We start from the raw sequence: 13,725 nt of genomic DNA, 5'->3' as shown, positions 1-13,725 counted from the left end.
ACGAACATAGATTTATAGGTGTGAGTTCTGTTATGACTTTTGTTATTTTTGATGGGTCTCTTAAAAAAATCTGTGTAAAAAGTATTTTAAAATGTTATTTTACATTCCTAAAGAGCAATAAAAACCGTGAGAAAAATTGTGTGATAATTCATGCAATAAAGGGTCAAGTTTTGACGTCAAAAAATTACTTAAATTAACCGTATTATCTAGCAGTAATTAATGTAAGAAATCCTTCAAAAATGATCACAATATTTACTGTACAGGTGTCACCGGTTAAACGACTCCTATCCAGCATAAACCCTTAATGGTGATTATGTTAATGAGGAGGATGTACTGACACGTGACGTGACGTAAATTTCAAAGTTATTCACTGGTTATAAAATGTGAAAAATGTAGTTAGTTCGAGTTCACACTATCTCCAGTAGGCTATAAAAAAGACCTCATGAGGGGGCGAAAGGACCGTTTTTAACTGGGTTTAATACCCACATCCTGGAGTGTGGACAGGATCTGCGCCCGTCTCGTGGAGAGGTGCGATTCCGTCAGATATGGACAACATGTAGAAGTTCACACTCAACCCCTGGAATATAAAACCTTTAGAAAGGTATGTAAACAACAAAAAGGATTTTGTTTTACTGTTATATAGAAGTTATACTAAAGTATAAAAGTTATGTCATTTAATGATCATTCGCCGAACTAAACAGTGATGCTCTCTGTTCGAAGAATGTCATGTCATGTTTTTAACATTCTGGTTTATCTTGGCTGTTATTATACTTATTTAATGTATTGTTTTATTTCATGTACGACCGTGTTTGGGGTCAGTCCTCCATTATCTGTCTAAAATAATAAAATACGATGATTTTTTTATCGAAAGCACTACATGCATTACGTGCATTTTATCATCTTTAAAATGACTTTATCTTCCTTAATACTCAATACGATTTGTTGATCTTTTAGTGTGTTTTTGCTTTAATACATCTATGTGCGATCATTCATAATGGATATATGGAATTGTGTGGAGATCGTGTGTTTTACCGCTGCTTTTGCATTTCTATGCAAACTTTGCCTGTTCATTCAAATTGTCCATCGGAGGACAGGAAATGTTCTGCATCTCTGAGCATAGAGACCCGAGTTCAGCTTCTTGTGGCATACGGTTACAGTTTTTAAGATATGTGCTAAAGAGATGGACTGAGAAGATTAACGATTGTTACAGAAACGAAATGTCTTGATTTCTCATATAGATTACAAAAAAGGGCTGGGAACATGGGGAATAACTCTGGGAAGGAGCGGCATGGATCTTCAGGTAATGCACACACATACCTGCAGTGCCTGATGTTTCTTTGAGGGACACCCCAAAATTCTGACCCATTGTGGGATTTGTCCAAAGATCTCAGTCTCACTTTACAAAGGGTTCTTAAAGATAAACACACACAGAGGACCATATACAATTAAAACTAGTGTGATTTCAACAGAAGTAAGAAATGCCTCTCTTCAGTGAGGTGAATGTAATTTACAGAATTTGAGAAATGTTGTGTAAAATGATTCAATATGACTATGACAAAAGTGTTCCTACATGGGGTTAAGATCATGTTCGCGAGTTCTTGCGTCATTAAGATCTCACGTTGTCTAGAATTTGCAGTAAGAATAAGAATGACTGCTTATTCCACTTAATGATAGTAAACGGATGATGTAAAATATGCAGTTTAGTAAATATTTTTAGTTACGAATGAATGACTTCTTCTGACTAGAAGCAGATAAGATGGTGTTGTTATATCTCATGACGGTAATGAAAACCTTGAGATGGAGACGCTCATATCTCCTTGTGAACAGTATGCAACACATAAAAATGATTTTAAACAAAAGCAATTAATAAGAATAAAAAATGAATGTTAATATAATACGTATGAATTAATAAAAGTTTGTAAGTCCATAAATGGGTAGGTTATATTCATGAAATGTATGATGAATGATGAAGCCCCGATGAGTGAAGTTTAACCATACTGAACAATCCCATTTGTCAGGAATCGTGGAAACAAGACTAGCCAAACATATGTTTTCAAGCCATTCTTTACTTAAAGAGTCATCTTCTCTTTGCAGTTATCACTGTTGATCTGTCTGAAGCATCTCCCACTTCACCACATACCCTCACTCCTACCACATGGTCACCAACTACACAGCTAGCGCCCATTATCAACAGCCCTACCAGGACTGGAACAAACATCACCAACTGTGAGTCAGCTCAAGACGTTCTCAGTCCACCACTGATCTCAACCAATCACATTGAGCAGCTAGAGGACTGCAAAACAGGGCTCACTAATCATATCCCAGAGGAGGTACTTACATTGACACAGGTATCTGGGCACATAGCTCAGATCTCAGATATATGTGTGAAGGGAAATACAATAGTGGGCGCCACTGAAGTGGATGCAAAATTGCTACAGAAGTGTTTCAGCACACTGGGACTCTACAATGAAGAGTCTAAATACTCATTGACTGGTGAGGGAGCTTTTTTCCTTAATATGTGCATGCAATGGTTATAGTTTATTATTTGGTATTACATTTACCAAATGTCTATTTGTCAGATCTGTTACAGTGTTTTCTGGTGGAGAGGGAGAAGATGAAGGAGGAATTGAGATGCTGTAAAGAAAAGATTCAGGTGAGACTTACTTTTCAAAACTTTCTGCAGGATTTTCATTTTTTATGACAGTATTATTATCGTCCATGACCATTGGTAAGGCCTTGCAAGTCTTTACCAAGATTAAGTGTCTTCTGCTTGACACTTGGGTTTCTAAAATTGCCTCTTTTAAAGACAGAGGAAAATGAAACAGGAAGTTACATTGTTCCCAGAAGTGCAGGTCAGGGTGGGTCTGATAACAGCATGTCAACTAAAGTTAAAGCTTGTGGGACATGCAATCCTACAAATGATCCCCTTCCTGTTTTAGTTGAGGGATGGACATTGTTTTTGTGTTTGTTAATGTTTTTGTTGTGGTTCTGCTAACATGGGCCTAATCTAGTCATCATACGTAATCAGATTTTAAAAATCTATTTTTAAACTAAGTAAGAGATAGGTGGATCAAAAGGGGACAGGAAAATGAAACACAAACAGTTGCAGTTTTGCATTCTCCGGGATTTCCTTAAATTTCCAAGAGGACAGCTTATGTGTTGTTCCATGCAATTATTCACCCTCATGTCGTTTAGAAACTGTATATCCCTGCTGTACTTCTAAAACCTCTTCATATAGAGGTCCATATTACTTTTTTTTAACCTTTTATATGTGTCAATGGGTATTGCAAATATCTAACCAAAAAACGTACTAAACAGTGCTTGTCAACCTTGACAACAAAGTGTTGAATTATTTAAAAAGAACAGTGTTTTTTCCATTTCCTAATGTATGGATTTGGACATCCAAGGTTTCGGAAGGACAGCAACGATATGATTATTTATCTTGTAGATCTAAAAAGAAGATATTTTGAGAAATGTCTCAGTAGTTTTTGGTCCATACAGCGGAAGTCAATGGAGGCCAATGTTGTTTCTTAATCAGCGTTCTTCAAAATATCTCCTTTTGTGTCCTGCAGAAGAAATGACATGACCTAAAAATGATTTAAATAGGTACAAAGAAAATTAAGTCCAATTGTGTGAAGTTGTGTCTATACAGCAACACTAAAACAATGGAACGAGGATTTGGTCACAATGCAGCTTGACAGAGTGTCGAGCCTAAAGACGGGGGAGTGATGAAGACACAGATGGAAACAGGGAGGGACAGGGAGATATTGACTAAGAGAAAGTGAGGGGGATGTTGGGAATTCTGTTCAGCACTTGCAAGAACAACACTGTTTTGTTTGGTTGGCGTGACAGAAGTCAGCATAACGGTGGCCTATGGAACAGAGTGTGTGTGTTCATTCTTAAAGGTGCAGTCACGATGGACTTTATACATGCGAAAATTCCTCATTGTTGTATTCAATAATACTAAATAACATGATGTCATAGTACATAGTGGTTTTAAATAAAAATGATATTACAAAGACAGATACACCACAGTACTGCAAACAAATCAGCTTGTGTCAATAAGAGACCTCTCTGACTGCTGGGCATTGCTAAAACTTTCATCCATTGCTTTTGTTTCATATTTACACAATGCAAGAAGCTCGTGAATCAGTTCCAGATGTAATACACTGAATGCATGATTCACATACTGCTTAGGTTTGGCAGGAAAAGCTTACACAGTCTATTAGGCTATTGTGTCAGAGGGACATGTCTGTGACAGTGTTGGCGATTTTCTGTGTGTGCAGTGTGGTGTTAAAAGGGTGTAGTTATTGTGTAGTGTGTGTACATTAAAAAGTGTGTAAAGGGTTGTCGAGTAGGGTGAGAGAGTCACCCACACACACAAGCTTTCCACAGCTCAAAAAGGCGCGACTTCTTATCATCTGAGATGGGTGTGGTACTTCCATAGAATTCCCATTGAGCCAATGAGCTGATGTCTAAAACATCACTTTCCAGAGAGAGAGAGAGAGGGGAGGGTAGGGGTCATTTTCTTCTCTGTCTGGGTGCCTGGAAAGCTTTGAGTGTGAACAGAAAAGAGACTTTAACAAGGCTGGCTGTTCGCCAACATGTGTTAATGCTGTGACACTCATCTTTATTCAATCCTAATTCATTACGATATCAAGTGCTTTAAAAATATGAAGTACCTGAAGTTTTTATCAGACACAGACGTATATGAGCACCTGCCAGGGCAAATGCTTTAGGATTGAATATGAACGCTTGAAAACTTTAAGAGGATAACACAACCCTGCGAAGAACATGGTGTGTTTTCCAGCATGTGATGATGGTGAGCTAGTTCCCCACTAAGTTTCTTAACTTGGTTAACCAGCAAGACTTCTTGTGCATGTGTGCCTCAGAAAGAACATCTATAGGTTTGTGTATTCTTTCTATAATCAGTCCCAGATGGGGTCTGGAGGCCTTGCAGTGATGAAAAGGGTCTCTGCTTTCCTCTCAACCTTTCCTGCTTTCTCTCTCTCTCTCTCTCTCTCTCTCTCCTCCTATTGTGCAGTCTTCCAGCTGTTTTTATGTCTCATTGTTCAGCTCCCTGAATGTTTCTTCATGGTTGTTCTCCAATTTTTTTATTTTTTTCCCACTTTTGGGTTCTAAAGATTTTTTTATAGTTTACTTTTTACATATTTAAATTTACATGTATGTACTTTCCAGATGTCTTTATTTAAGTAGTAGTTCACCCAAAATAAAAATTCTGTCATCATTTACTCACCCTCTTGTAGTTTCAAACTTTCTTTCTTCTGCAGAAAACAAAAGAAGATATTTTGAAGAATGTTGATAACCGAAGAGCAGTGGCAGCCATTCATATCTATTGTATGGAGTCAAGTGAATGGCTGCCACTGCTGTTCGGTCAATAACATTTCTCAAAATATATTATTTTGTTTTCTGAAGAAGAAAGAAAGTCCTACAGGTTTGACATGACAAGAGGTGAGTAAATGATGACAGAATTTTCATTTTTGGGTGAACTATCACTTTAAACACTTTATCACTATGTATGTTTAAACAATCTTGATGTTGAAAGTTTTGTTTTGTCAGTTAAGCTAGATAAATATTACCGTCCTTGTTTCCTTTTTATGTTATCTTAGTGATTGCTCCATATTGAAAATGTATTTCCTCTAATGATGTCATTACAGTTCATAGTTTGTTTTCATTTGAGTCATTTTTCTTTTTGACTAAATCATGATGGTGTTTTAGTAAGATTTTAAAAGGAAAAAGTGAGTTGCTGATGTCTCCTAAGAAATGAACTTTTCAGAAACACTTCAGGGTTGTTGATGATAATGATGACAATGCATTGGTTCAACTGAATGCGGGCCAACAGGAGGAGGATATGAAAACTGTCTTTACACAGAAGCAGAATCCAGCTGTCAGTCCTCTGTTAGACTGCTAAATACAGTTTTTCACACACAGTGACGAAGATTAGCTGAAAATAAAAAACTAAGCTAAGAAAATATAAATAAATAAATGTAACTTACATAGCAACATTAAAATAATAAATTAAATCGTAACATTCCAACATTGTTAAAAGTTGGACTGAAATTAACATGAGCACGAAAAATATAATATAGATATATTATATTTATTTAATATAAATATAAAATATAGTTACAGCATACATACATACATACAGCCGCAGAAATAATTTAGAGACCATTCCAAATGTTCAGCTTCGGCATTTCTAGATGTATTGACTGACAGCATGAAAACTCTGATAAAAATCGAGGTTAAACTCTTTTTTTGTACTTTTTTATACACATGTAGAAATATTACTGTTGTATTGCATAAAAGTGAATATGAATTGTTTTCTTATTATATAATATTTTAATACAATATTTCTCATAAGCAAAAGGTTCTGTAACCTATGTGTAACATGTGGATAAGCAAAGGGAAATCACAATATTTCTTCTCATTCAATTAAATTTTTGTTATTTCACTTCACAGAATATTGAGCAATCTTATCTTTGCCAGGACATGTTCATAGTAGCACAGATTCTTGTATATCTGTGTGTGTGTGTGTGTGTGTGTGTAAATATGACAAGTCTCCGGACCACTAGATGTAAATACAACAGATTACGTTTCATGCTTTTGAAGCAGATCTTTTTATTCCTCTCGCTGAGACGTGCTGTACACGCTCACATTCCACATCAGCACAGACCGAAAGGTTTAGTACAATTGTTCACAAACAAGTAAACGGTCTTGCATGACGTATGCATTCTTGAAGCTATGCACGGTAAACAGTATAGCATTGAATAGAGGTTTACTTGAGACAAGGAGAAATATTTTTGTTATGTCAGTTCGTAGCTTGGTTGTTATGTGCAGGGTGTCTCTGCTCAAATTCTGTGAGAAAAACAACAGCATTCAGTTGAAATAGTACAAAACTCCATCAAAACACTCTGTATTAATGTTTCACCCATTTTCCTCACTTTCTTTTGTAGGCCGAACGTGAGGAGTGGAAGCAATTTCAGGATGACCTGAAGGTGGCACTAGTTGTTTCAGACAGACTGAGAGAAGAGGCAGAGGAAGAGCTGAGTGTTCTAAACTCGGCTCGTCAGGACTGGGATAGGCAGCTAACTGATGCCCTCGAGGGCAAACAAAACCTTGAAAGTCAACTGAAGAGTCTCAAGATTGAACTTGAGCAGAGCAGACAAAAAACAAAACTTGTCACAAGAAACCACCAGGGGGCACCACCTCTAAGGGCCCTAGAGACGAGCGCCGATAAGGGAAACCTGGACAGATATGGCAAGGGAATTGAATCAGCCGAGAAAAGAAAAGAGGAGCAACTGTGGACAGATGAGATGAAACGAAAAAGAGAAATGAACGTCTCTAGTAGTACAGAAAGGTCAAGGTGCGTATGACCCTAAGCTTTCGGTGGGAGTCGAAAAACTGATCATGAATAAAATTTTAAAAAAAGAAATTAAACAAAAGCAAAAATATATAATTCTTAGTGATCAAGCCAAAGGAAATCAGAGCACATAAAAACTTGTTAACAAATCGAACACAAACAAAATGAATCGGATTGGATACAAACGCTCTGAGGGAGCCATCTTTTTCATATTATGTTGTATTATGATAAAGATCTGGGCTGGGTTTCCCAAAAGCGATCGTACGAGTGAACTTAATATTACGGACTGTCTCCCAAAAGCATCGTAACTTAAGTAGCTCTTGAAAATCATCGTAGATCTACGGGTGCTCTGGAATAATCGTAAAGCCCTAAGTGCATTGTAAGAAGACAGATTTATGAGGTCACCTGATGGACAACCGGAGAATTGCGCTTAAACACGCCTATATGTCACTTATCATGTTTTAAGTGTTTTGTTTGTTTAAATATTTCGAATAACAAAACAAAATTAATAATATATACAGTACAATAAAAATTCAGTAACTGAACATATATTAATAAAGTAAAGAATAAAAAAATATATAGTATAGGCAAGTTGTTGGTTTCAACAAGGCTATGTTTGTTGCTGGATTGTTGTACTAAAGTGGGTCGTACGGCATGAACACATGTTTTTCTTTGTCTATTGTGTGTTATAAGTTGCTTGTGCATGTAGTTCGTGGTATGATTTGACTGAGACTGCCCAAATGTATACGCAAGTAAGGTGGGTGTACCTGTTAGTTACAAATCTGCGCGTTTCAGAGACGCGGGGCAAAGAGGAGATACAAACATCCAGGGTGTGTGGAAAATGCAGCGTTTTTTAACCTTTAATCGTGTATACATATTGGATTACATCTAAAACAATCGATAATGTTGTAGTAAAAAAAGTTGTGTTTAAAAGAGAAATGGTCAAAATGCTTACTTGGTGGTTGTCAGTGTCTTTCTCCTGCTGCTGCAGCCATGATTTCTTCTTTGAGACTATTGTGAACTATCCTCTAATTATTGAGAGGAACCATGTTTTTAAAGTTTTTCAGGCTGTTACAAACCTTATATATTACACACAGCATCATATCACGCTCATCATATGTTACTAAAACTGAATGCCTGATTTGCTAAGAAATTGCATTGATTTGCTTATCCCTTAATAGTTCTCTAATTGAAAGGTTCATATTCATAATGAACACACTTTGTGCTTATTATTAATAAAGTGCTGGTAATGTATGTGTACACTAAACATTTAGTTTGGAGCTATAATACTAGATAATACATAGGCCGTAATAAAAACTTAACTTGAAATTGACAAGTGAAATGTGGTTGAACAAATACATACAGCATTTTTTTACTTTTGATTTCTGTGTTTTCCCTAGAACGTGCTAAATATATTGCAAAATTACAGTAGATAAGTCCTATATACACATAGAAAGAGTATTACACGTTGCAGAAAAAATATGTTAAACAATATTCACCTACCACATGCAAATCGGGTGAAAAGAATGAGCCAAATTAAATTCAACATTTCAAAAACAAGCGCGTGCTACAAAAATGAGCCATTGTATAAAATGACCATCCAGCACCTGACAAAAGGATAGATACTTGTAAGAAACACCTAAAGCACTGCTACGTGCGGTCACATTTTTTGGGAAACGCACGTGAAACGATGACGAACGTTCGCCAAGTGGCTCATAGAAAACGCTCTTGAGTGCTAAAATCCATTGTTATCGGAAAACCCGGCCCTGATTATTTTGTAAGAATATTTTAAAATGTTGGTTACAATATCTGGGCTTGTTTTTATTTTGGATGTATTTATTTATTTACTTTGTTTATTTGATAAGTTGTTGTGTTTAAAACTAGATAATCAATAAATACTGTTCTTCTTTAATAAGTGAATTGGAGCATAGTTCGGTGACTTGTATATATTTGCCTGGTCCGAAGCTGAACATTGTTTAGCCATTCTGAATGATTTATTGTTTTGAGCCCTCAGTCTGTCAATGAGACAGTGTGACATGACATTCACAGATCATTCTATTGTTTTACAGACTGCCCTCAGATTATCCTGCTGTTGTTGTGAATGGTACCTCTCATCGCTCTGTCACTGGAACAACAGATTCAGTGAGTATCTTCAAAATACTCCTCCTCCTCCCATTTACCATTTTTTACTGTTGATACGATTAATTGAAAATAATAGATCTTATTTATTTAACAATGATAACATTGTTTTAAAAAAACAGATCAACATAACTGGTTCCATCAAAATTGTAAGCGTGAGTTTAATTGCAAAAAACTCTTGACAGGATATTAAAGAAGAGAATTTAATCCTGCAGACAGCTACATCTTCAGTTCTAGATGGGCCAAACAGGGTCAACAGAAGGTACATTTTCTTTCATCAGGCTACTTTATCATTGCTGTCGGTTTGAAACATTGTATCTCCATTTTTTGTCATTTGTATTTTTCATAAACCAAATTGGTCACCCTATGTGTTTGTCATGGGTTTTGTAAATATTTAACCAAAATAAAATATTTATACATACATATTAACAGTTTTTAACTATTTTAAAAATGCTGTTATTTTCATTTCATGTAAAGGGGCAGTTTTGGAGATACAAGGTTTCAGTCCGACAGCGATGTTATGCTTCATCAAATACTTTTACCTTACATCAAATAACATCATCATTGTGCAATAAATAAGAAAATTATATTATTTTGTCACTTTTTCTGTTTCCAATTTTCTACACATAAGAACACAAGAAGATTTCTCTCCAGCACTCAGGTTTTTGAGGCTTCATGGTGGTTCTAAGCGTAACTCACTGCTTCGCTGGTGCCAAGGTAGAACTCAAGGATACAAGGTAATGAACAGAACTTATTAACCTTAAAATAAATAGCTGGTATATGATATTTAAACATCTCCTCCACTGTCAGACTTGAGTTTTGGACTTTCTGTTATTGTGGATTTATTCATAAATGTGTGGACTTCTTGTTGGTAGCTGAAGGCATAGTGATCCCTCATCCACTCTCCAAAGTTGCTTGTCCTCTGCGGGGTCGTGGGATGGTTGGAGCCTATCCCAGCTTCTCGGGCCTTAGGCCAAAAACACCCTGGACGGATGACTAATCAAATTAGATATAATATTAAACAAATATGCAGCGGAGGTAGAGGATATGTGGATATTACAGTTGAACCTGACCCCTTGTTAACCTTCTTTGACCAGAGTCATCGTTTGAGTTAGATACATTTTCAACCCAAAATTGTGTGGGATTTAGTTGAAATTAGAGGGAACTGACTTGCCTCATCCCATTGTGATGTCTCCTTCCTGTTTGTCTTTCAGAATATTGAGATCACTAATTTTAGCAGCAGCTGGGTGGACGGTTTGGCGTTCTGTGCAATTTACCACAGTTACCTTCCCTCTCATATACCATACAACACGCTCAGTCCAGAGAACAAGGTAACACTGATGGACAGTCACATTTATTCACACCCATGCTTGCACACAAATGTATTTACAGAAAGGGTTTTATGATCATGATGATGATATTTTTATTCATAGAAAGAAAACCTTGATTTAGCGTTCCGAACGGGAGAAGGTTTTGGAATCTCTGCATCACTGGTAGGTGGTCTGTTCTTAGCAGTTGTAGTCCTGTACTAAAGACTGAATAGTCCTGTAATAATAACAACCACATCCTGATTCAGCCACCAACATACTAATCCAATGAATGAACACCAGCTTGAAGTAAAGCATTCGGTAAAATAGCACATGACTTTAGAAAATGCTTCAAAAGAGAACGTAAAACATGACTTAATGAATATGAAAATTACTTGAACATGATTGCCAAGACATGAAAATGACATAAATATGATTGGTTGGATATGAATTTCACTCAGACATGATGGATAGGATATTGAAAAGATATGGTTGGCTAGTTATGAAAATAATACAAACATGATTTTATAGACATCAATAAGAATTAAACATGATTTGTTGGATATAAATAGGATTAAAAAATGAATATAAAATATTTTTTTTGTCATTTTACTGATATTTCACTGTTGTTTCTCAGGCAGTAGATGAGATGTTGAAAGATGATGCACCTGACTGGCACAGAGTTTTGGAATATGTGGAGAGTATCTATCGACATTTTGAGATGTGACACTATGATAACACTTTATCATAAATGTAACCATCACAGACCCTCAAAATTCCACCACAGGAAGCATACAAACATGGATTTGAGTGGAGCACATCACCCGCCTATATTTCATTCAACACTAACATCTTAGTGTGGGGGAAGAGAATTCCCTATGTTCATCTTTGTTAAATGGTCTGGGATCAGATTATTTTAATAGCAAATAGGTTTGGGCTGCTGAGAGCAGAGTGTCTAGTGACCTTGGCCACATTTGTGACAGTTTTTGTTTGTTATGGCTACTCTCTGCCCTCTGTTTGTTTGTATGTTGAATTGCAGGGTTTTTGTTTCACCCAAGGACTCAGCACACCCCTGCTGGTATATTCCACAACTACGCCTATTTTCAGGCAAAAAGCATCTTTCTTCATCAACACTTATTACAAAATAGACATGTTTTTCGATGCAGTTATTTTCTCGCAGGCAACATGTAAATTGCAAATATGTCGTTTACAATATTTTATATATTATAATATAATAATAGAGGTTTGCAAGCCTCTTAAAGGTGTTAAATTGACCATTTAGGGTTTGTGGACTGCGCATTTGCTTATATTGGCATCAATCAGTCAGCATTGCCTTAGTAATTTTCCTTCACCTTCAAGCAGATGTCACGTAACATTTACGAATTGCCTTATAGTCACTGATACTGAGGCCCATTAACAAAGATGACAGCAAGCGAGATGCATATTACTGGGAGATGAATTGAGATACTGGAAATGTTATCCGATAGCTTTCTCCAGGTTTTTTTGGGGGGTCTCCTGGTGCACAGATAGTTGGAAGCTATGATCAGATCTGGTCTACAGTACAAGTCTCCATCAGAAAAATCTACTCCTGGATTTGTATCATGCTTCATGTCTCTGTGATCACTGTGAATAGAAACAATCACTTTTGAATAAGAAACACAAAGCTGATTATTTAGCAGCTGTAATATCAGTCTGTTTTATTTTCATTCAGCCCACAAGTTATCACTAGATACTTAAACCCCAAAAGAGTTTCACTTTTATTATTCAGGGGAAAAAGGGTCCCAAGGATTAACCAGTATTGATAGATAAATATTCTCGTTTATACTCATTTGTTTTTATGTTGTACTTATGACTTTTTCAGACATGTACATGTAATATTTATTGATCTGCTACTAGAATATAACTTCAATGAGCCACTCTTTACTGTATGTTCAAAACTTTGGTTGGTAGCCATATTTCTTTGATGTGTTTTAAAATATATTTTATGCCATGAATTCCCATAAAACTCAGTGGCTTTACGACTGTAAATAAAAAAATATTCTGTGACAGAAATGGTTGCTGTCTTGTTTTATTCTCATATTGGTTTTCTCATATTAAATGTGTTTTATTAGTAAAACAAAACAAAAACAGTGGCGGACAAAACCATTTACATAAATGGCTTTGTCCGCCACTGTGTAACGTTAACGTAACTTAAATGTAACTTAAATGGTTTTGGCCGCCACTGGGTTTTTTTCAGTTTTACAAAAAAAATTTAATTCACAATCATGGTGTACACCTATCCTGAAGTGGCTTCTCCCTGTTTTTAAGTTATCGAATAAAAATCAGCTGTATATGGCATGTCTTTCATATGACAGACACGTCAATGTGAAGTTGTGCTGGCAAGATAAAAACAACCTCGCCGTGCTTCTTTATTAGTCAACTTTTCTTTGATGTTTGAGGGTGTCTTATTTGGATTTTATAATTCTGACAAAAATCTAAAAGACAAGTATTTTCTAATAAATCTATTTATTTTTCTAGCCAAGTTTTTTGTACACAAGTGTAAGTTTTTGTCTGTCAAACCTCTTTTATAATTTTTTGCAAAGATCTTAATTGTTATTTGGGTACTATCTCTTCTTCTAACAATGCCAAAGCATTAAAGTCTGTTACAATGTGCACAAAGTATAATATTTCAGCTTTTTTATAATAAAAACCAAAAGGGTCTCAAGGATATTCTCTCTCTCTTGAAATTATTTTAAGTTTTTGTTACCCCTGGCTCAATTTCATTTGTATTTATTTTTATTTGTCTATTTATTTTTATTTTTACTTGCTTTTATTTTACTTCCCTTTACTGGCTTTTTGTCTTCTGAATTATTGTTGTTTGTTTCTGCTTTTAATTGTGACTATGTTTTTGATGTT

At 35.8% G+C, this 13,725-nt stretch overlaps 1 protein-coding gene across 1 annotated transcript; it reads left to right on the top strand.

Annotated features, from left to right (window-relative positions):
• The first annotated feature begins 203 nt into the window (after window positions 1-203).
• si:ch211-195o20.7 (cytospin-A) lies at window positions 204-13,576 on the top strand. Its single transcript, XM_056767063.1, has 11 exons — window positions 204-601; window positions 1,239-1,300; window positions 2,095-2,493; window positions 2,580-2,653; window positions 6,978-7,387; window positions 9,454-9,526; window positions 9,709-9,785; window positions 10,155-10,260; window positions 10,738-10,854; window positions 10,957-11,016; window positions 11,468-13,576. Exons 2-11 carry the CDS (start codon window positions 1,261-1,263, stop codon window positions 11,555-11,557), a joined length of 1,446 nt encoding a protein of 481 aa, XP_056623041.1. The 5' UTR covers window positions 204-601; window positions 1,239-1,260; the 3' UTR covers window positions 11,558-13,576.
• Window positions 13,577-13,725: the final 149 nt, after the last annotated feature.

Source organism: Triplophysa dalaica, chromosome 15 (assembly GCF_015846415.1).
Source record: "Triplophysa dalaica isolate WHDGS20190420 chromosome 15, ASM1584641v1, whole genome shotgun sequence".
Taxonomy (NCBI): domain Eukaryota; kingdom Metazoa; phylum Chordata; class Actinopteri; order Cypriniformes; family Nemacheilidae; genus Triplophysa; species Triplophysa dalaica.
The sequence above is the reverse complement of the archived record's forward strand: the minus strand, read 5'-3'. Positions and strand labels throughout refer to the sequence as shown.